The sequence below is a fragment of the Cyphellophora attinorum genome, assembly GCF_001299255.1.
Source record: "Cyphellophora attinorum strain CBS 131958 chromosome Unknown Contig30, whole genome shotgun sequence".
Taxonomy (NCBI): domain Eukaryota; kingdom Fungi; phylum Ascomycota; class Eurotiomycetes; order Chaetothyriales; family Cyphellophoraceae; genus Cyphellophora; species Cyphellophora attinorum.
The window spans coordinates 111,379-133,446 of NW_017253258.1; the positions used below are offsets into that span (position 1 = coordinate 111,379).

The following is a 22,068-nucleotide window of genomic DNA, read 5'->3' on the forward strand; positions in this document are numbered from 1 at the left end:
CCCCCGTACCATATGCTCACATTACTCACTCACTTCTTCGCATGCATCTATAACCGCCAGGGCGGACTCTGTAGTGCTATTCTATACGTTCTCTAGTCATTTCTCACATTCATTGCCCATCATGGGCACCCTTATGGACATATTCTACTCGTTCACCAACTGCATTTCATGCTTTCCCCAATCCCCACAACTCAAGATCAATAACCGGAGCTTCCGCATGCTGAGGCTACTCGGCGAGGTCCGTGTTGACGCCGCTTGATCCTGAACCTCACTGACACGGTATAGGGCGGCTTCTCATACGTGTACCTTGTCCAAGACACCTCCGATTCGTCGCTGTATGCTCTGAAGAAGATCAGATGTCCCTTCGGCCAGGAGTCTGTCTCACAAGCCCTCAAAGAAGTGGAAGCATACACACTCTTCTTCCCGAATCCCAACATAATACGCAGCATCGACCATGCTACCAAAGACGACAAGGACACCAAGGTATCTGGCATCGGCGACACAGGAGGCACTGCGAAGACCGTCTACATCTTACTCCCATACTACCGACGCGGCAACTTGCAAGATATGATTAACGCCAATCTTGTCAATCACACGCGTTTCTCGGAACACCGGCTCATGGTATACATGCTCGGAGTGTGTAACGCGCTTAAAGCAATGCACCAATACCACGTACGGCCCAACAGTAGCCAGGCTGCCGCGCGAGCCATCCGGGAAGAGGCAGCCAACGAAGATGCAGATGCCGCCAGGCGAAAAGCACGTGCCCAGAAACGGACCATGACCGCAGACCAGCAACACCATGCAGATCTCGCAGAAGAGCAGGGAGCCCGCCTCATGCCGGACGAGGTCACACTTGCACAGGAAGGGAAAGCTCCTGGCGAGACGAGAGCGTATGCTCACCGAGATATCAAGCCTGGCAATATCATGATCGACGACGATGGCGAGACACCTATACTCATGGATCTAGGCTCACTTGCACCAAGTCCAACGCCAATCACGAGCAGGAGTATGGCTCTCGCGGTGCAGGACACGGCCGCTGAGCATTCAACCATGCCTTATCGTGCCCCAGAGCTCTTTGACGTCAAGACTGGCAGCGTCATTGATGGCAAAGTCGACATCTGGTCGATTGGGTGTACGATGTATGCCTGCTTGGTCGGCAAGTCACCTTTCGAGGCTCGCTCCGACGAGACTGGCGGTTCATTATCGATCTGCGTACTTGGCGGTGATTGGCGCTGGCCTGGGGAGGGCTCTGCGGCTACCGGAGCAAAAGGCAAAGCGCCACAGCATGCCAATGGCGATGCAGCCGCGAAGTCGTCGGAACCGCCCTATCCCTCTCCGGCGGTCAGGGAGATCGTTCAGCGCTGTTTACAGGTCGAACCAAACGAGCGACCCGACGTCGATGAGTTAATGGTGATGATCCAAACCTGTCTGGAACAATTGCCTGCCGGGGCGGACTCCAGAGGTGGCAATTCCATGGATGACACTTAGGAGCATGTTCCGAAAAGTCATGGAGGCCGCCTGGCCGAGCCGAAGCAAAATCGTGCAATGTCTGAAATCTCAACGGAAACTTTCCATGATCGCCTCCAGGGCATCAGGCGGCCTCTGGATTTTGCCTAGGAGCCATATCGTACATACATCGAAGAGAGAGAACTGTGCATGCAGCCCATGGCCGGCGAAGGAGACGTGCGGATCTGCTATGCGACCGAGCACGAAGGATGCCGCTCCGAAAGATGCCGCCAGGTGGGAGTAGTAGGGAGGACTCCCGGCTACAATTGCCAAATTTCAGGGACCGTGTCGAATTGTGGGACGATGGAGGGCCGTCGCGGGCAAATACGCGTGCCAGCACCGAGCTGGAACTCACGAAAATGCGCTCCGCAGAGTCCTCCCGAAGGCGAAGGGCTCAAAGTCTGCCGGCTGATCCGGGCAGGATCCGAAGCAACTTACACGCCGCACGCCACCCGACTCATGAGCGACAGTCATCACTCGCGATACCCGCCTTCGACAAAGACCGCCCTGGCTTTGGCAAACGGACCCGCTACAGCAAGAATCAAAGCGAAAACTATGTACGGAAACTACCAGGTCCAGGTGAATATTGGATTCAGAGGCCTGAAGACGACGCTACTGATGCGGCGTACCTTTGGGGAACCGCTCGGGAAGGCTCTGGACATGCGACAGCGCCAGCAGATGTGGTCCAGCGAGGTGGCGATGGCGTCGCTGAGCATGCCTCAGCTTCGCCGGAGCAAGAGCAAAGTACTGCAGCTAATTCGCCGGTCCTGCCGGAAGGCCAGCCTGTCATTGGTAGCACGCGTCCCAGAGCGACCGCAGTCACAAGTCAATGGCAGGCGCCAGCTGAGTGGAACGTTTCCAGTGCACCTCTGGCTGACGCGTCTAAAACGCCCACACAGAGTCCTCCAAAACCTGTGCCTCCTACTTCGCCACCTGACAGAGAGCAAAACACAAGGTCTGACAATACCAACTGTGATTGCGACCTGACGCGGTGTTGTGCCTGCTGTCCCAAAGGCTGCACACCTCATTGCATGGCGATATGCAAGTGCTTGTTCGCGCTTTGCGGCTTGTGAGGCAATTGACCGCCGGAGGTGACACGAGGTGGCCTTTAGCGCAGTCGAGTCAATGGTCTGATCCAATGAGTTGAATGTAAATGATAGTCTTTTCTCGATGAGTTGATGTGTACAGCATGTATATAAGAAGTTTCTTCCAGTCACCACAGTGCCATTCTTCCGTTCGGGATAATGACACCCTACGCTTGGACTTTCTCCCCATCGCCCGATAGCGTTGACCTTGTTTCTTTCTTCGCGACTTCTATCACACCTTGATACCATTCGAGCGGTTTCCCTGACCTTTACTACAGCTGTCGAGCTATGCTGTGCAAGGGAAGGCACGGCGATTGGCATTTCTGGGCTATGTCATTGGCGGTCTTCGCACTACTAGAGCTACGCACCACGGCTCAACAATCTGTCGTAGCGGCATGCGTCGTATAACGACGGTTTTCCGGTGCAGGGTGAGCACTGACTGTCTCTCGGCTAGTGGCTGACTGGCTGGGTAGTTTCTAGATGAGCCCCACATGAGTGCCAGTTCAGCAGGGAAGACTGATCATGGACTTCCTGGCCGAGGAGGGCATTCATTGCAAGAGACTCGGCACAATGTTATGGCACGTTTAGATCTCTATTATTGAACCCGATACCGGAGTCTACCGCGCGAGCATGTAGCAAACTCACACGCATCTTCACAAACTCGACCGTACAGCCCCTTCCCCCCTCCTCTCCTCATCGACCCACTTGTGTTGTTGTGGCACTGCCTCATCCTCCTCCTGATCGCCGGCACTGTCAGTCGCCAGACTCGCAGCCTCGCCGGTGACATCGCCCGCCCCAAATCGGAATCCGCGAAATCCATCAGCCTTCATCGCCTCCATCTCCTCGTAGAATTTCTTGAGTCCGCCGAAATAGAATCTCAGAGCATATTTCTTCCCGGGTACGTTCTGCCCAAAGATCCAGCTCGCTGTTTCTTTGAATAGCGAGCCTTCGGCAGCTTCGTCGCATTTGCGCAGCCAGGTGGCTTCTGCTTGGGGTGATGCTTCGATCGCTGGCTTCGACGCCCCTGTGCCCGCCGACACTGATTCGGCATGAGCAATTAGGTCCGTAACCAGGTCGACATGTGCTTCGAGCGCAGGCGGCATGTTCGTGAACGGCCCCTGCGGACCTAAGATCATGAACATGTTGGGGAAGTTCGGAACCGCCACGCCCAGATAGCTGGTCGGGCCCTGTGGAGCCCAGTGGTCGCGCAAAGTGGTGCCGTTGCGGCCGCGGATGCGCACGCGGTTGTAGTTGCCTTCGATTGCGTCGAAGCCGGTGGCGAAGATTATTACGTCGAGGTCATGGGTCTTGCCGTCAGCAGTCTGGATGCCTTGGGGCAGGATTTGAGTGATGGGTGTCTCTTGGAGGGAGACGATGTCTACGTGTGGGTGGTTGAAGGAGGCGTAGTAGCCGCCGTCGCAGAGGGGGCGGCGGGCGTAGTGGTCGTGTGGGGTGAGTTTGCGCGCTTTTTCGGGGTCCGTCACTATGTTTGAGATCTGCTTGCGGATGAATGAGGCGGCGGCTTCATTTGCGGTCTTGTTGGTGGCGATGTCAGAGAAGCCGCCGAACATGAACTTGAAGCCGTTCCCGGCGTCCCAGAGGCGTTGGAGGATGGCTTCGCGGTCGGAGGGTGGGATGTCTTCGAAAGCGGTGGTGGATTCTTCGAAGCCGAAGCCTGTGATGGAGTTGCGAACTTGGGTCATGATGGCGGGGTAGTTCTCGTTGACCCAGGCGCGGTATGAGGGGTCCACAGGGCGGTCGCCGCTGGGGACGCTGTATTGTGGGTGGCGTTGGAAGGAGAGGAGTTGTTTGACTTGAGGAGCGATGGCGGTAATGACTTGGACGCCGGTGGAGCCGTTGCCTATTATGCCAACGCGTTTGTTGTGGAGGTCGAGGTCTTTGGGCCAGGCTGCGGTGTGACAGAGGGTGCCGCTAAAGGTGTCGATGCCGGGGATGTCGGGATAGTTGGGTTTCGAGAGGACGCCGAGTGCTGTGATGAGGTATTTGACGTTGTGTTGTTGGATGGTGCCTTCGTGCTCGAGCTCGACCTGCCACCGACTGTTGTTCTTGTTCCAGGTAGCCGAGACCAACTCTGTCTTGAACTGGATGTCCCTTCGTAGGTCGTGCTTGGCGACTATGTGCTCGAGATAGGCCAGTACATCTGGTTGCTTCACGTAGTGGTGCGACCATGGATATGTTTGCAAGTCGTCCTCATCCCAGGAGTATCTGTACACAAAGCTCTCGGTATCTGACATGGCGCCTGGGTAGCGGTTCCAGTACCACGTCCCGCCTACATCACCGGCCATGTCGACTACCTTGACGGATAGTCCAAGCTGTCGTAGACGGTAGAGCTGATAGATCCCACTGAAGCCCGCCCCAACGATGATGGCATCGTATGTCGTTGCTGCCATGATGAAAGCGGTTATAGACAATGCTTGTTCCCTGGTGTCGGTGATTTAGAGGCTGCCTCCCACGTTTTGAACTTCAGATCGTATCCGAAGGCTATACCGACACCCGAAATGGCTTGTGAGGAAAAGTGAGGTTTGGTATCGCAGCATGTTCCAGCTCCAAGAGCGATCATTTTGGCCATCTTTGGCGACGTGGCAAAGCAGCGTGTACTGCCACGGAATCGCCAGCAGATCAGATGTTCTGCGAGCGGTCTTGTTGCAGTAAGACTGCGACAGTGGAGCAAGCCTCTCTGGGATTCGTGGGCTCGGGATTGTCCTGCAGGGATCTGAGGGGAACGGGAACAAGAACATACCCCAAGATTCCCCGCCTCCTTTTCCGTCTCCACTCACGCTCATCCACTCATTTTCTCATGGTGGCGCGGAATTCTCGAAGACCTAGTCCCATTCGGGCATTCAAGATCAGAGGCACCATGTTGACGCCCTCGTGCAGAGAACAACTGTGCGACAGTCGTACACAGTCCATGATCGTTGACGAGAACTTTCTGCAAAAGTCACCCAAAAATGGCCGCGGCTGCAGCTCGAGTAGCATTCATAACAGGCGGCGCTCAAGGAATCGGTCGAGCCACAGCCAATAAACTCGCCAGTCGAGGCATATCAATTGTTCTGGCGGACCAGAACGCAGAACGGGGCCATGCCGCCGCCAAAGACGTGGCCAGCCAATTTGGTGTCAAGACCAAATTCGTGAAAGTTGATGTGACCCAAGAGCAGCAGGTAAAAGATGGTATAGGCGAGGCGTTGAAGTTGACGGGACGACTGGACTATGCTGCCAACTGTGCCGGTATCTGCGAGTCCGTCTGGGAAGGCGAGGAGGATGTCACAGTGGAGCTGTATGATAAGTATGATGCAACAAACCTCGGATCGGGACCGCTGAATTGACATGTTAAAGAACTCTGGCAATCAACACCAAAGGGCTATGGCTTTGCCAAAAGCATCAAGCTCTGCAGATGAGGAAGCAGGATCCTGTTTCGATCAGCACAACGCCCGCCCCACGGCATGCCATACCAGGTCAACGTGGCTCAATAGCCAACATCTGCTCGATCTCTGGACTGCATGCCGCCGGCTTGGCTGCATACACTGCATCGAAGTACGCTGCAGTCGGCGTGACGAAGACTGGGGCCAAATTTTATGGTGAGCTCAAATCTCCTCGCCGGCTTGACCACGTGACTGATGTCTCGAGCAGGGCCTGATGGCGTCCGTATCAACGGGCTGTGTCCTGGCTGGACCATGACCGAGATGATTATCGGATCCATGGGCAAGGAGGGAACGCCAGGTACGAAGGAGAACAACGAGTCGCCAGTCGCTCAGAAGATAAGTCTGCGGAGAATGGGGCAGCCGGAGGAGCAAGCAAACGTGCTCAGCTTTCTGCTCAGCGACGAGAGTAGTTATATGCACGGTGCATTACTCGTGACTGATGGCGGCTTCCACGATATCCGTTAGCGAGCTAGAGCTGGAGTGCAGTGGCGCAATATTGGAAGGAGCTGTGTTCGCTTAAAAGTTCGGAAATTCGCTTCAAGAAGTCCAGAAGAGGTACTATGATGGCAGAAAACATCGTACCGTCTGATCTGCCTTAGCGAATGCGCGACCACAGATAGCATTTGGGTATAGAAGGTGCACCTCGAAGGAACCAGAGTCATAGTAGGCAATGGTCGAAGGAAGAGACTGTCGTGAACCCGTGTTCGCGACTTCGCCAATTTATTCAAGTCTTAAGACCGCCTAACTCCTCTTACATTACCGGCAGGCACCGCGTGACTACCCTCGTTGACAGACTCCGTACACGCAAATGCTTTCGTTTTCCTGTCGGCGCGCGCTATCTGGGATAACATGTGCAAACCAATGGCTGGAGAGTCAATGAGTTGAGGACGCGTACATATACAGAGCTCTAGATGGTGACAAAGGCCTCCCAGATGCCTCGGAAGCGATGTCCCAGAAGCAGCGTCGCTACACGTCGATAGCATGCCTCAACTGCCGTCGTCGCAAAATCAAGGTGAGCGGTATGTGTCGAGATCTTCTATCTCTCGCGTTGACGAGATGTAGTGCGACAACGAGCAACCACAGTGTTCGAATTGTCGACTTTACGATAATGAGTGTCTATATGGCTCGGACAGGCGCCGGTAAGCGCATATGCTATTCCATCACACAGCCATCAACTGACTCTGCCAGCGCTTCGACTGTCGCAGAGCCACCAGTGAACACAGCGAGTCGTACACCAGCCTCTGACATAGTGCATACGCTTGGACCCGGGTCCGGACGAACTGCAGATGATCAGGTACTCGCTGCTCGTACAGCAGAGACAGCGCTAGAGCCCTTTGCTAATTTCTCACCTTTGTACGACACCAATGCTGAGCTCCTGCCATCCTATGCTCCGGCTGATGGATGGGAACACTGGTCTGATACTTTCGAAGCGACGCAAATTCCCTGGGACGACTCCTTCGGCAATGCTCAGGATCTAAACTTCGCGCCGTCAGAGCACATCCGCAGTGAAGATCCTCTGCCTATCGTTGATCACAAAACGCCAGAGGTACTTCAAAACAGCCAGCAAGTCTCGCCCAACGAGGATGCTGTCAGCACATCACATCTCGCAGATACCCAAGGGAGTGATTCAGCTGCAAAATTGACACGGACACGGAGCCAGATCCAAGCCGAACTGCCCGACGATCCGTTCAGCGAAGTTGCTAGACAGTTGACGAGCAGACTGGGCCGCCTTCAGATCGCTGAGGATGGCAGGCCGAGATACTATGGCGCAACAAGCAATCTACACCTTCTCCACGGTGGCTCAGACGCTTTGACTCAACCGAACATTCGCCACGTCATGATACACGGCGAGGCAGCGATCATGAAGGCTGGACTTCAGTGGGACCGTGACGCATCGTTCGAGGCACATCTCATGAGTCTCTTCTTCTCTTGGCACAACAGCTTGCAATTCCCGGTCGACAAAGCCATTTTCTTGCGTGAGCGTGAGAAGTACCAAGCTGGTCTGGACACAGAGTTGTACAGCCCTTCGCTTGAGAACGCAATATTGTGCATTGGCGCGGCGTACACGGATCGAAGTCATGATAGAATCCAGGGACCAGTCGATGAGTTCCTTGCGCTACGTGCCAAAGCCTTTCTCGATATTGAGATAGACAGTCCCACGATCGCCACTGTGCAAGCTCTACTTATCTTGTCGTCCCACGAGGCAGCCCATACAAGAGAGACGCGAGGCTGGATCTACATGGGGATGGCGACACAGATTGTTACAGACCTTGGCCTGCATCTGGATCTCGAGTCAGAGTATTCCCGGTTAGGCGGTATCGACGGACTAGATGATATCAACATCACCAGACGCAACGTCTTCTGGACCGTGAAATCAACGGATACCCTGTGGAGCGCTTATAGCGGTAGGCCTTCTCTGACGAAGAACCTCGTTCATGACCAGAAGGGCCCACTACCATCTCGCACATATCAGTGGGAGCCATACTTAGACCAGCACAGTACTATCAATTTTCCAGCAGGTTTCGACTTCCGGACGGCGGCTCATGTTCATGTATACCTTGCAAGTCTGATGCTCATTCTCGGCCGAGTCTCTGAAGTCCTTTACTCCGGAGTGCCGGACATCTCGAGCAACATTCAGGAGTTTGTTCGGGAAGCTGATGCGGACTTTCAGGAGTGGATGAAAGAGCTACCGCCAATGCTTCGGCTCGATGACAAACAAGCATTCCACGTGCAAAGTGTGCTCGAGTTGCATCTGATATACCATGAGTCGATCATTCTGCTTCACCGCCCACTCATCACGCCTTTGGACAATGTTGCTGGCGCTTCTCCCGCCGACAAGGATGCTGCAGAGACTTCGCTGAACATGTGTCTGGAATCAGCAGATGCGATCTGCAAGATCATAGTGCTGTACAGGAATCGCTATGGCCTAAAGCGTCTACATCACCAGATGGTACACGCAGCAATGACCGCAGCGCTCATACACATCTTCCAGTTGTGTAGCACCCCATCAGGACAGAGGGAGGACCAGAAGGCGCAAGCTTCATTCCTTACCTGCGTTCAGGCCCTGGGCGAGATGGGTCAAACCTTCAAGTCTGCTTCCCGGGCTTTGGATGTGGTCACCTCGCTTCGGCGAAGCTGGCGCGATGACACCACCGCCGGTGACCGTTTCAAACGTGCGCGCTTCAGGTGACCCACATGACCTTCGGAATGCGACAGATAGAGAGGAGCCAAGAATGGTTTGTCAATATCCCCATTCCACGGATCCCCGCAGAGAGTGCCCCGAGGTCTGCTTGGGGTCGGGGAAACCTTCAAAACAATGGGGAACGACCCTGGTATGCGGGGATCACCATCCTATGAGAGTCGAGGACTACCCATGGCGCATACGCCACCGACACACTGACAGACGCCCGGCCGCTCTTGCTCTTGCTCCTTCTGCTTGCTTGCGCGCACGCGGGCAATTCCACGGAATTTTCGATCGGCCGACCGGCTTTGAATTCAAACATGTTGTACCTGATTACCTGCACCATGGCATATCAGAGATACATCTCGCTTATGCCACGTGCGAACCCTCACAAGGAATTTTCTCTCGCAATCATTCTTGCGCAAAGAACACCACCAAGACAATGGGCAACTTCAATCGAGGTTATGCCACGGGCCTGCAGGGCAAATGGCTGCAAGCCGGCATCACGTTATGCTCAGCCTGGGCTTTCACCCTCTTTGGGTAGGTCAAGGTTCTCAAATTGCGAGACGAAGAAGTCCTGACGCCTACAGATATGACCAGGGCGTACTCGGCGGCCTCATTGCACTGCCGAACTTCCTCGAAAGCAATCGGATGGACCCCAAAGACGCCGAGCTGCAAGGGACCGTCGTTGCGATCTACAGCGTCGGCTGTTTCACCGGCTGTCTGATCATGGCGTTCATAGGAAAGCTGCTTGGACGTCGAATGTTCATCGTCATCGGCGGTCTTCTCATTCTGCTCGGGGCAGGCCTGCAGACTGGCTCGCATGGCGTTGGATACTTGATTGGTGGACGAGTAATTGCTGGCATTGGGATGGGTGAGCATCCCATCCAATGACGACCACAACAGCATCTAATACCAAGCAGGCTTCAATTCGACCATGGTACCGATATGGGTTGCCGAAACATCGAAGCCGCGAAGTCGTGGTGCATTGGTCGCCGCACAACTCACCGTCGTCATCCTGGGAGTGGTCATCGCTTATTGGGTAGACTACGGAATGATCGAGAACTATGTCGGCGATATCGTCTGGCGCTTCCCAATCGGCTTTCAAATGGTCTGGATAGGGCTCTGTTTCTCGATGATCTTGTTCCTGCCCGAGTCACCACGGTACAGCCCGCCAAAGGAATGGAAGGAATTGCGCTGATACATTCACAGATGGCTTCATGCAAATGGACATCATGACGACGCCGATGCCGTGATGGCGAGGATCTACAGCGTTCCTGTGAGTGGAAAGGAGGTCGCCATGCACCGCCGAGACATCCTGACTGCGCTCGACTCGGAGCGTGAGTTCAAGTTCACGTGGAAAACTCTGGTCCACGATGACTCCGGCCTGAATGTCACATGGCGTCTGTGGCTTGGTGTTCTCACGCAGTTCTTCCAACAGATGAACGGTATGTACAAATTTCCAGCGGACTCTTCCAGTAGAGCTCGAGTCGGCAACGATGGCTGACAGACACACAGGTAATAACATGGTCTCGTACTACGCAACGTACCTCTTCATCAACTCCCTTGGCTACGCACAGAGTCGTGCAGCATTGATGGCAGGAGGAGTGACGCTGCTCTTCTTCGGGGGCACCGCGACCACAATCTACACTGTGGAGCGTTTCGGGCGTAAGTCACCCCTCAAACACAACATCGACTCAAGCTAAGCGAAGTGGCAACAGGTCGATTCGTCTTCCTTTGGGGAGCCGTCATGTGCTCGCTCTTCATGATCCTCTTCACAGTCGGTCTGGCAGTCAACAGTCCCTCCTCCCTCAACCTCGCCCTGGTCAGCATCTTCCTGTTCGAGTTCTTCTTTGGAGCATCGTGGTGCCCGATGCCGTGGGTGTACGTCCCCGAGATCGCTCCGCTCCACGTCAGACACGTCGGAACAGCGATGGGAACATTCACGCAATGGTTCGTCACATTTATCGTGGTGAAGTTCGGACCCCAGGGCATTACACAGGCTGGCTGGAAATTCTACCTGTTGTTCTGCGTCTTCAACGTCGGGGCGGTCATCTTTGCATACTTCTGCATCCGGGAGACACAAGGAAAGACTTTGGAAGAGGTAAGCGACCCGCGTCTTGTCGATACAATTCTATGAGGGGTGAGTAAGCTTTGCTGACGTTGCACTCTCATCACAGATCGATCTGGTCTTCGCGACGAAGGAGTACAGGCCTATCTTGGAGGCTCGCATACGCGAGAACGGGCAGAGAGCGGAGAAGGAGGCGCGAGATAGTGGTGAAGAGCATGATGATGGTGCGAGAGGGACAAGCAAGACGCTCGTCGAGCATCAGGAAGGTCCGACAAGCAGATTTGAGTCGGTCTGAACGGGCCGCGAATTGACTTTGGCTTGCCCTCCTGCGTGCTGTGACCCTCTTTATCGACTGGGTGCTAGAGGGCTCCTAGGTCTTATCCAGTTACAAATACCAGTTCATGATCTACTCGTTCTTGCTACGACCTGTAGCGCACGTCTGAACATACTGGCAGTGCCTAAAAGTCTCCATCCCTGCTTCTGTGGGCAATGGCGCGTGAGAGGAATAATGATCGAATGCTTGGCGCTGCGGGTACGTGTTTCACCGACGCGTAACAACCAATTTCCAAGGTAGGGCGTCGCTGTACACATCTGCTACAAGAAGCGACTCGCAACCAAGAGCGAGGCAGCTCGCCTGGAGAATGAGAAAGCATGATCAGACGACGCGTGATAAGTCAGATATGCGAAACGAACACCAATGCCCCACATCTGGCGATGTCGTGATCGCGCAAAGCACCCTTTGGCTGACCGTCCGGCAACATCTGGCATGAATTTGTCATCCGTGAGTTGTAGCGATAATCACGACCGCGGTATCACGTAGAAGTTATCGTATAAGGTATGTTCAACACCAAGATCTGAGCAGACCGGCTGGCTCAGCAGTAGCGACCGGTCTCATCGCTACAATCACGACCACCACCATGGCGGAAACACCAGGTAAACAACTTCACCTCACGGCCTTCATGCGGCCTGTGTCGCTGCATACTGGAGCATGGCGATATCCAGGATCATATCCCGACGCCAACTTCAGCCTTAAGCACTTGAAGTCGTTCATTCAGAAGCTTGAAGCTGCCAAGTTTGATGCATTCTTCATGGCTGACCACCTGGCGGTTCTGAACATGCCTGTCGAGGCATTGAAGCGAAGTCACACAGTCACTTCTTTCGAGCCCTTCACTCTGCTCTCGGCACTCTCACAGGTGACGGAAAGGATCGGTCTGGCGGCGACCGCATCAACGACGTATGATGAGCCGTACCACATTGCCCGCCGCTTTGCATCACTGGATCATCTGTCTGATGGCAGAGCGGCGTGGAATATTGTCACGACTGGAAACCCCGAGAGCGCCAAGAACTTCGGTCGTGATGAACATATGGATCACTCAGATCGCTACAAACGAGCACGCGAATTCTACGACGTGGTCACCGGCCTATGGGATAGCTTCGCGGATGACGCGTTCGTGCGTGACGTGGAATCTGGGACCTTCGTTGAGCCCGAGAAGATTCATACCCTCAACCATGTAGGAGATGAGCTGAAGGTCAAAGGGCCATTGAACATCGCCCGACCAGTCCAAGGATGGCCAGTCATCGTCCAGGCAGGTCAGTCGGAGCCCGGTCGGCAACTTGCAGCGGAGACAGCGGAGGTTGTGTTCTGCTCGCCGCGGGACTTGCCGGCAGCCAAGGCTCTGTACGATGACATCAAAGGACGTGCGAAGGCTGCGGGCAGAAATCCGGATCACATCAACATCTTGCCAGCAGCGCTGTTCATTATCGGCGACACGGTGGAGGAGGCACAGCAGAAACGGCTCAAACTGGACAGTTTGGTACACTACGACAGTGCCATCTCATCGTTGTCAATTGCGTTGGGAACAGATGCTTCCGGGTTCGATCCGGACAAGCCGCTGCCAAAAGACCTGCCTGAGACGAATGCAAGCAAGACGAGTAGGGAGGGCACAATCAAGCTCGGTGAGAAAGAAGACTTGACAGTGCGTCAACTGGCATCACGGCTCGGCGGGCAGGGCGGGTTAGCATTTCTGGGTCCACCAGACAAGATCGCAGACGAGCTCGAGGTTTGGCTTCGTGAGGGAGGCGCGGACGGGTTCACGGTGACATTCCCATATCTTCCGCAGGGCTTGGATGATGTGGTTGAGCGCTTGGTGCCAGAGCTGCAGCGGAGAGGGTTGTTTCGGAAGGACTATGAGGGTACGACATTGAGGGAGCATTTGGGTTTGCCGCGGCCGGAGAATAGGTTTTTCACAAAAACTACGTAGATGCATGGTTTTGTTGAATTGGTATGATTGCTACACAATTTGTGACTTGTTTTTTCAGGGGGCCCTTCATGGACACAACCTGTAAGTTCCCTGTCTCAAGAGGCCTTCATGTGGCCGATTTGTGAATTCTTGTGTCAAGATGCCTTCATGGGCTCATGTTGTGAATTCTTGTTCTCAGGCGGCCTTCATGGGCTCGATTGTTGATTTCTTATCTCAATGGGTCTCAATGGACTCATACAAGGACAATACTCTCAGGGAGGCCCTCATGGGCTCTGATGTGTGGGGCCAAGAGATCTAGTTCGCACAATTAGTACACGTACGTGGGTCTGGGGAGGCTTGAAACGTACCAGACATTCTTGTCAAATGCGTCATCGAACTCTTCAGTTGTCTTGCCAACATAGAAGCAATCGTCACCGTAGATGACCTCGCCTTCGGCATCGAGACCCTCGAAAGGCAGGAAGAACGTATTACTGTTCTTCCAGCGAGCCAGGATAGTCGGGCCAGGCAGAGAATTACCGGTCACGACCACGACGCCACGGACATCTTGATGACCCGGGCCGGCTGAGTGTTTGTGGCATGAGTAGAACTTGGCGGTGAGACGTTCTTCGGTATCGAGCATGTAGTAGTGGAATGGCTTGCTTGGATTGTTCTTCGTGGCTCGGCTGTTCAGAGCGCTTCGTCTGCCTACAAACCAGTCGTTGGCTTTCAGGGGGCAGTGATCACCGGTGGCGAGGACGGCTTGCTTGATGTCTTCCGGCATGTCGTCAGAGAAGCTCCAGTCGTACTGTTGTGGCTTAGGCTTGCGGTGGATGATTCCAGTTGCTGGACGTAGTGTAGCAGTCTTGCCCATCCATGTAGCAGTCTTGCCCTTGCCTGGGCGTAGTGGAGCCATTGTGTGATTGTGATTGTGAGTGTAGTTGTGATTAGAGGTAGGTGGTCGCGCCAGGCAAAGATTGGGTGGGTGGTCGCGCCGCGTGAAGATTGAAATTCAAGAGCAGAATTTCAACAAACGCGTTGCCGCGCTAGCCTGATTGAAACGCATGACTCACTCCCATCTCGTTGCTATGCCGTTGCTGTCCCGTGAGTTGTAAGTGACGCTGAAGTGAGATGCACATGATGAGGCTTGCGACCTCCAGAACTGAACATTTTCGTCTGAGGGGCCTCCCTGGCAGGTCGGCTCGCACAAACCCGACCCATCGTTTTGGATGTGCTTCGGCAGGAACTTCGGTCTGCTAAAGCTTGCTTGCGTCGCAAGGATCGTGCAGACGAGCACTCGCGGTCGAATCCTCATCTCGCGGCTCAAAGCTTTCCAGCATGGCGGACAGAGATCGTTCGGGCGGAGCCTTGCGCATGCCTTCCATCAGGTCGTCACGTACTGTCGCAAGATGCGTTAGTGACGAGGTTCTGGGCGGCAGCCTCTGCCAATGCTCACCATTGCCCGAATGAGCGATCAGCTGTTCTACCTGTGGTTGCTCCCACTGCCGATCTGGACCATGATAGAAGGGAACAAGACCCTGCTCCGAAGATGGGTGCTATGGCTGCACTTCGTGAAGCGAGTTTCCCACCGACGGCTGCTTTGAAGGTAATGTTTAGGGGGCATTGTTGCTCAGCGTATGTACCCTTTCGGGTGTTTTGCTGCAGTACTGGTCACACTGCTCGCTGCTCAGATCGGACTCAACAGCCTTCATGGATCGGTCAGCATAGTCAGCTGCTTCGCGTGGTCGCTAGCAACAGTCTCAGAGGTATTGCTGGTCGCTGTAATGCCGGCCGAGTCACATCAGATTGGGACGCATCGAGATTCATTGCAGCCAACCACGACGAACGATCTACGAGCATGATATGCCTCGATGCATGTATTTTAGGCGACGGCACTGACGACAATGAAGACTTGAGCCAGCAGACACGGTCGGTTTGCGCTGCATGCCACAGGCTAGGTAAGGATATGAGTGCGAAGCTGTCAACGAGAATTTATATAGATTTGGAGAGGAATTTGAGGACACGTAACTCCGAAACCATTCACCCCTGTTTTGATCTTAATTTACTCCTGCTTGCTTCTCTTTCCCGTCTCCTCTTTATTACTCGGACATCCAAGGTACAATTGCGACGTCCTCGATGGTGCGGACCAATTAGGCGCCCTCCGCCATGCGTTGGAACAGCTTGAGCAACTCCCTCGCGCCATCGTCACGATACGCAACTTCCTCGATCGTTCTGCTCTTTCGGATAAGATCTTGCCCTCTGGCAAACATGTCCATCTCATACTCGGCCAACGCTTTCTCAATGCCATCACTTACAGTCTCTTCCCCTATACTGCTGCTCCCGCAATGGCGAATGATAGCATCAGCAAGCACCACCGCATCTTGCATGCTGCAATTAACGCCTTCTCCAGCGAAGGGAGTACTGCAATGAGCTACCGGAGACTGATGTCAGTATGCAGGAGTCAGGAGTAACATCGGACGTACCTGCATCTCCAAGCAGCGTCAGTCCTGGGGATATACGGCGTGTCCATCCCACTTCTTCTGGATCGAAGCAGTACAGCGGCCACAGTCTGAACGGCCCTTCGGCGAGTTCGACAAATTGCTTGAGCTTTGGTGACCACGAACCAAAGAAGTCCGGTCCGCGGAAGCACTCACGCATGCATTCGGTCATCGATGTCTCGTCCCCGCAGAATTGCTTCTGAAAATCCTCCTCCACTTGCAGGCCAAAGTAGACTCGGTAAGTACCGTCCGCGACCTGTTGCACATTCAGATTCTTGCCCTGTCCCAAAGCCATCATGTTTCCGGATCCAGCCATGTCTTGAGCCGCCGAGTATATCGCGCTATCGCATGGAACTCGGCCCTCGATGAACATCTTGCCTGAGTATCTTGGATTAGCAGGTGTGATCTGGCATCTGCGTCAGCATTCTCCCTCTTGCGACGATACGCTATGGTTACCAAGCTTCGGACTCTGCTCCAAGTCCCATCCGCGCCAACAATCAGATCGAAACCTGAAGTCGAAGTGCCATTCTTGAACTGGATCGTATGGCTCTTGGCCGCGGCTCGAGTCCCAATCCCGGTGATCCGATTAACACTCGCAACGCCGTGACCCCATCGGATCTTCTCAATTGGTACCGAATCTAGCAATAGCTGCCGCAACTGAATCCGGTCGATCTCTGGCCTCGATTGTGCTGCTTGTCGAATGACTGTGGTTGCCTGTGGGTCCACAACATGAATACAAGATGCATCCCACCGAGCTAAGTGGTTGCTGAACTCCTCGAACAGACCGGCACGCTTGAGTGCCAATTGTCCGGTTGCTTCATGCAGGTCGAGCGTGCCGCCTTGTTGGCCTGGTCCAGGTGTCTCTGAAGCGTCGCGCTCGAAGACGAGGTAGTTGGTGAAGCCATTCAACTCGAGCAGCCGAGCGAGCAGGAGTCCAGACGGACCGCCTCCGATGATTGCTATCCGCGGTTGGTCGGGCATTGCTGAGTCTCCGGTAGTGATTGAGCTCCAAGAGATTTCAATGAGGGTGCAGTCCACCTGCTGCGGCCAAGTCCTCGGGCCGCATTTATACTATTCACAAGGTCGTCTTGGTTTCGTTTCGGTATCAGGGAGGCTGCCGCTCATTCACTCTCCTAGTCCTATCCTAGTCACAGTCCCGCTCACAACAAATCGGACAACTCTGTGACGGGCCCGAAGGTCGAAAAGCGGCGAGCAATCAAGCCTAAAGAGGCGTGGACGAGCTGACTCACCTGCCACCGCATGATTTCTGCGACCTTCATAGGCGGCCTTCGGACCTGGCAGACACCCCAGCGCCCATCCCCCTTGCCCTTTCTTGCTTCGGGCTCATCACCGGCCGAGACGCAACTGGCTTGACCGACTGAAGTGCACGACAGTGGTGTATATCCGCAAAAGAAACATTATTAGATGGCTGCTCCAGGCAGATGGGAGTATGTCTAACGGTGTTCTCGGTTTTGCGCGCCACGCGGTATGGACTGACCCCAGAGGCCTTCTGTACGGACTAGTCTGTGACAAGCTGCTGACATACACGAAGTGCGACTACTGCCGCTCGAGGAAAGTAAAGTGCACCAAGGAGAAACCAAAATGCAGCGCGTGTCGTCCATGGCCTGGGCCGTGTGTATACGCCCACGAATGCGCTAGGAAACGCAGAAGACTCAACAATGGCAAACGTCAAACCTCAAGCCGTCATTCTGGCGAACAACCTCCCCACGGCACAGATCAACCAACATTGTCGACGCCGGAGCCGCGTAATTCCGCGACGAGCACCCGTACGGACAACATAGTCGCACCGGCGGATACGGGCCAGATATCGAGATCAACGGCATACTCGCTGTCTTTCCTCGATGTTGCTCTTGGCGGCGTCGAACCGGCAGATCGAGTTGCAGTGCATGAAGGCCTCCAGGCGTTATCAAGCACGCTTAACGGCTCCAACATGAATGCTGCTATCAATGCGCCAAACACGAAGACTTATGTGGTGCCGTCCAAACCTACGGGCTATTCCATGATAGGTCACTTCCTCGAACTCGCGGAGATGAGCCAGCCATTCATGATTGTACCTTCTGAGGACATCATTCGCGCCGTCGTCTTTGAACCCGACACAGTCGCGGTCGGAGAGCCCGCTTGGATCGTTACAGTCAATTACAATCTACTTGCAGCCTCACGGGACTCCTCCCGGCCATGCTTGCCCGATGCCGACCTGCGTCACAACATGCAGCTTGCGTTGAACCACAGCAGCATTTTCCTCAAGCCCTCTGAGGCGAATGTACAGGCGCTGGCACACCTTGCGCTGCACGGCGAGGACTTTGCTACGCCAAATGTATCGTGGCTGCTACTCAGCCATGCTTGCCGACAAGCCGAGGTGATCTCGCTACACGTGCCTGACCAAGCGAGACCACAGGAGTCCGAGCAGAGACTTTGTTTGTTCTGGCTGTTATTTATCATCGACAAATCATGCGCCCTGGCATTTGGCCGTCAGCCCTTCTTGTCCAGCTCTGCCTATTCGAATGTGCCGCTTCCCAGCCACGATACACTCCGTAGCTTCCAGCCACACAAGAGTACTGTCTTTGGAGGCGAAGGATCCCAGAGCACTGAGGATTTCGTCACTGGAGCTCACTTTCTGACAACAGGCATTGCGTTCGCCCGCCTTATCGGCGGCCTCGTCGAGCGAGGAATAAACTCAGCTCCTATACTGAATGTCCAAGAGCAACTCAAGGAATGGGCTGAAGCGGCCTTCAAGGTGTGTTTTTCTCGTACTGGCTTTAGTCTAAAGACTGTCACTGACGATACAAGCCACTGAACACTGCGATGCTTGAGTTAACCGAATCTGGCAACGCTGCCCAGCAGAGAGAGGTCTCCCTCGGAATCATGACTCTGCAGTTTCAGCATTTGCACGCGCAGGTTGTTCTGCTAAAATACTTGCCAGAAGCAGCGGCACTGCGACTGGATTGCGCCCGCGGCATGCTTGAGCTGCTTCCGTCTGTGGTCTCGAACCATACGTCAGTCTACAATGGGGTAGTCTGGTAAGTGTGGCACTGTTCCCAATATCAATACTGACAAGGTGGGTAGGCACCTCTTATACTATCCCTTTGCAGCGTTCTTTGAGGTCGTCGCACACGTTATGTCCTCCAGCTCGTCGCCTATCCTCCACAGCGATATCCGACTACTGCAATCCTTGCCTACGTACTTCGCGGAAATGCGTGGTCAGATGCGTGGCGCCCTAGTGAGCGTCTGTACCAGACTGCAGGACGTTGCTGCAAAGTTTGTCTACCTGGCTGAAGGCCGTGTCTCCAGTACTGCTCCGTCAGATACGGTGGCATCGCACCCACGGCCAACGAAATCGGGGCGTGGGCCAGGCCACGACCACACGCAAGGAAAACATGCCCGCGAAGGACTCTCGGGAATAGCTCGTTCTTTGCAGTCTGACGAGACTAGTACAGCGCGCGATGATAACAATGTCGCCCACGGGATATTGTCGTCGACAGCTTCACACAGCGACAACCTAGAAGAAGCGGACACATTGCGAATGGACTCTAACTTTGACTGGTTCGCTTGGGATGCATACTACAGTACACAGCCAAACATGCTTCTGTGATGCGTGGACGGAGGAGCGGAGGTCGTTGGAGTAGATGGGTGGTCGATAACAATATTGTGCCTGGTCAGTAGTCAGACCGGGATGACGCGGGTCGCTGATAGAGATTCCTTCAAATACTCGTGCCGTCCGACTTCAAGTTCCCCAGGCCCCAGCTTGCTAGTCTTGTTATAACGTGATCGGTGCCTTGATATAGGCAAACGGAAGAAGATCTGGGTACGTCCACCACTGGGCCTCCGATAAACAAGTACGATGGGATTTGGCCAAGTAAAATATAACTGTCGTCAGTCAAGCAGCGCTGCAACTCTGTTTTCGGGCGTTGTGTCCGTACTATGTCTTGCGTAGCGATGCGCTTGCTGTGTGCTTGTGGATGTCCTGCCATGGCTTGCTGCTGTGAGCCTACAGGTGAGAGAACGAGATGGACGTTTGATTTCATGTCAGTAAAAATGCTAGGAGCTATCAACCGGCTCGATTTTGAAGCCTGTCATCCGGTCTGCGATGCGCTACGAATGAGCGGGCCGGATATGAAATCCGCTAGTTCCGGGATATAGATGGCGGCATCAAAAGTTTCTTGACGCGACAACCAAGTTTCAGCGATACGAACATTGTACTCGAAGGTGCACCGAGACTCGCCATGCCCCTGATACTAGAGTCCTACGACTCTCTGCCCTGTAAGCAGACCGACCTCCATACGAGAAACGGACTGACGATCCTTAGACATCGACACAGAGATCTCTGCCGCAGCCCGCGAGAAAGCTGATAGAGAATTGCGGCGGGAACTAAAGTCCGTCGACACAGCTGCTCAACATCCTCTGTTGCCTGCGCAGCGCCAGCCTCAGTTTTCCGAGCTGGTAACCAAAGAACTTGAGAGGCTTGCGGCCGGGCAGCCACGCGAAGGTGGCATAGACCTGTCCAGGTACCAAGAGTTGGATGAGCCGTCAGAGGACAATGATGCTGCTGCATGGCGAGAAGCTCTGCGTGCTGCATACACCTCAAGCACTCTGCTCAAAGGCCGCCATACCAATTTGACACTTTTGGAGGAACTGGGCAAGAATGCGTGGCTCATGGGCAACTCGCAGCTTGACCAGATACTCAAGGCACTCGACCAGGAGCTCTCTGCGACGAAAGAGGAAGTCGACAGCGTAAATCGAGAAAGGAAGTCCGCTCAAGAGGCCTCGAAAGGGGAGTTGGACGCCTTGGAGGATACCTGGAAGAAAGGTATTGGACGTCTGATCGAAGTCCAGCTGGCTGCAGACCAACTACGGACCGATTTGCGTGGCCGTTGACTGATCATTGTCGAAGATCGGTGCTCATGCACAAGTCGTGCCTCTGACTGCGTACACCGAAGTGCAGCACCATATCCATAATATTCACAGACTGGGCAAAGGTCCGGCCATCTACTGCATGGGCAAGTGCCCGGCAGCTTCATCCTGGCGCCTACGTTGCCAAAGTCGGTATCTACGCCCTCCACCGGTGTTTGTACCGACGCAGGATGTTTGCGATGCCAAGACGAATCGGTACACGCAGGTTTAAGCAACGAGCACGACCATACGGTACCAAAGACCGCCCTATCAGTCATCAGGACCTCCGGCTGCCGGTCTCGAAGCTCATGAGCCCAGATTGCTGTATTAGATCGAGAACATGTAGGTATTCTCCGCTGGAAGACGGCAGACAGGCCGAGCCACGATCCAGAGTAAGAGAATCCGGCTAATCATCAGATGGATCAGACCACCGACTGCTGTGTGGACCTGGGAGGCAAATTATCCCTGTCCAAACGCAAGCATGAGTGCCCATCAGACTGACCAAGTCGCCTGAATAGATGCAAGTGCGAAGTTCAGCCACGCACTTTTGGCCTAGCCTGGGCTTCCCCGCAGTCTTCAACGGCTCTTGGAGTTTCATCAGCTTACCGTCAGCCATCCGGCCAGCGCTGCGCCATGAACATGGAGTTCAATCTACCAATGCCGTGTGGACTCACATCCTCGCAGTCACGGATGGCGGCCACGACCGTACTTTCTGGGTTCCACCATATGCATGCCCCGCATCTCGGGTCTGCAATCCGAGAGGCTACTCCCATAGGAAGTTTACGCATTATGTCTTTTCCTATAGCATGGCCGAATTCACTACCAACCACATTGTTGGCGCGGAAGCCAAAACACACGCGTCTACCTTTGATACTGAGGACCCCTGCGTGTATTTCCGGTATCCGGTAGGGCTTGAAAAGGTACAGTTGACGTTCGTTGGCCTTGTGAAAATGCTGGTGGTAGCGGACGGGGTGAGACGCTACACCTGCCGTCTGGCCTTGCCCGCTTGAACGAATGATTACTGGTGTCCTCCGCACGGTCAACGTCACAAGCGAGACTCCTGCAGTCTTGGGCAGTATACTCACTGGCTCCCCTCAAAGTCACTTGCATGAAAGCTGGGGCTCCGCACAATACTTGGAGTT

General features: G+C 54.4%; 9 protein-coding genes across 9 annotated transcripts; 7 read left to right on the top strand and 2 right to left on the bottom strand.

Moving 5' to 3' along the window:
• Positions 1 to 121: 121 nt before the first annotated feature.
• AB675_4360 (Serine/threonine-protein kinase ppk13) lies at positions 122 to 2,443 on the top strand (the record flags this gene model as incomplete). The annotated part of the gene is made up of 4 exons (XM_018144493.1): positions 122 to 238; positions 286 to 1,410; positions 1,977 to 2,298; positions 2,406 to 2,443. The coding sequence occupies 4 exons, from the start codon at positions 122 to 124 to the stop codon at positions 2,441 to 2,443; spliced, it is 1,602 nt and encodes a 533-aa protein (XP_017996501.1).
• Positions 2,444 to 3,244: 801 nt separating this feature from the next.
• Positions 3,245 to 5,002, bottom strand: AB675_4361 (Baeyer-Villiger monooxygenase; the record flags this gene model as incomplete). The annotated part of the gene is made up of 1 exon (XM_018144494.1): positions 3,245 to 5,002. The coding sequence occupies one exon, from the start codon at positions 5,000 to 5,002 to the stop codon at positions 3,245 to 3,247; it is 1,758 nt and encodes a 585-aa protein (XP_017996521.1).
• Positions 5,003 to 5,560: 558 nt separating this feature from the next.
• AB675_4362 (2,5-dichloro-2,5-cyclohexadiene-1,4-diol dehydrogenase) lies at positions 5,561 to 6,496 on the top strand (the record flags this gene model as incomplete). Its single annotated transcript, XM_018144495.1, has 3 exons — positions 5,561 to 5,895; positions 5,946 to 6,187; positions 6,240 to 6,496. 3 exons carry the CDS (start codon positions 5,561 to 5,563, stop codon positions 6,494 to 6,496), a joined length of 834 nt encoding a protein of 277 aa, XP_017996532.1.
• A 643-nt stretch (positions 6,497 to 7,139) lies between these two features.
• Positions 7,140 to 9,221, top strand: AB675_4363 (Nitrogen assimilation transcription factor nit-4; the record flags this gene model as incomplete). Its single annotated transcript, XM_018144496.1, has 1 exon — positions 7,140 to 9,221. One exon carries the CDS (start codon positions 7,140 to 7,142, stop codon positions 9,219 to 9,221), a length of 2,082 nt encoding a protein of 693 aa, XP_017996550.1.
• A 433-nt stretch (positions 9,222 to 9,654) lies between these two features.
• AB675_4364 (Sugar transporter STL1) lies at positions 9,655 to 11,578 on the top strand (the record flags this gene model as incomplete). Its single annotated transcript, XM_018144497.1, has 7 exons — positions 9,655 to 9,752; positions 9,803 to 10,086; positions 10,136 to 10,376; positions 10,425 to 10,660; positions 10,731 to 10,880; positions 10,934 to 11,316; positions 11,393 to 11,578. 7 exons carry the CDS (start codon positions 9,655 to 9,657, stop codon positions 11,576 to 11,578), a joined length of 1,578 nt encoding a protein of 525 aa, XP_017996562.1.
• A 622-nt stretch (positions 11,579 to 12,200) lies between these two features.
• AB675_4365 (Nitrilotriacetate monooxygenase component A) lies at positions 12,201 to 13,544 on the top strand (the record flags this gene model as incomplete). Its single annotated transcript, XM_018144498.1, has 1 exon — positions 12,201 to 13,544. One exon carries the CDS (start codon positions 12,201 to 12,203, stop codon positions 13,542 to 13,544), a length of 1,344 nt encoding a protein of 447 aa, XP_017996457.1.
• Positions 13,545 to 15,670: 2,126 nt separating this feature from the next.
• Positions 15,671 to 16,999, bottom strand: AB675_4367 (uncharacterized protein; the record flags this gene model as incomplete). The annotated part of the gene is made up of 3 exons (XM_018144499.1): positions 15,671 to 15,951; positions 16,004 to 16,424; positions 16,475 to 16,999. 3 exons carry the CDS (start codon positions 16,997 to 16,999, stop codon positions 15,671 to 15,673), a joined length of 1,227 nt encoding a protein of 408 aa, XP_017996489.1.
• A 698-nt stretch (positions 17,000 to 17,697) lies between these two features.
• Positions 17,698 to 19,628, top strand: AB675_4368 (uncharacterized protein; the record flags this gene model as incomplete). Its single annotated transcript, XM_018144500.1, has 4 exons — positions 17,698 to 17,767; positions 17,821 to 18,773; positions 18,827 to 19,056; positions 19,103 to 19,628. 4 exons carry the CDS (start codon positions 17,698 to 17,700, stop codon positions 19,626 to 19,628), a joined length of 1,779 nt encoding a protein of 592 aa, XP_017996503.1.
• A 631-nt stretch (positions 19,629 to 20,259) lies between these two features.
• Positions 20,260 to 20,911, top strand: AB675_4369 (uncharacterized protein; the record flags this gene model as incomplete). Its single annotated transcript, XM_018144501.1, has 2 exons — positions 20,260 to 20,296; positions 20,343 to 20,911. 2 exons carry the CDS (start codon positions 20,260 to 20,262, stop codon positions 20,909 to 20,911), a joined length of 606 nt encoding a protein of 201 aa, XP_017996522.1.
• Positions 20,912 to 22,068: the final 1,157 nt, after the last annotated feature.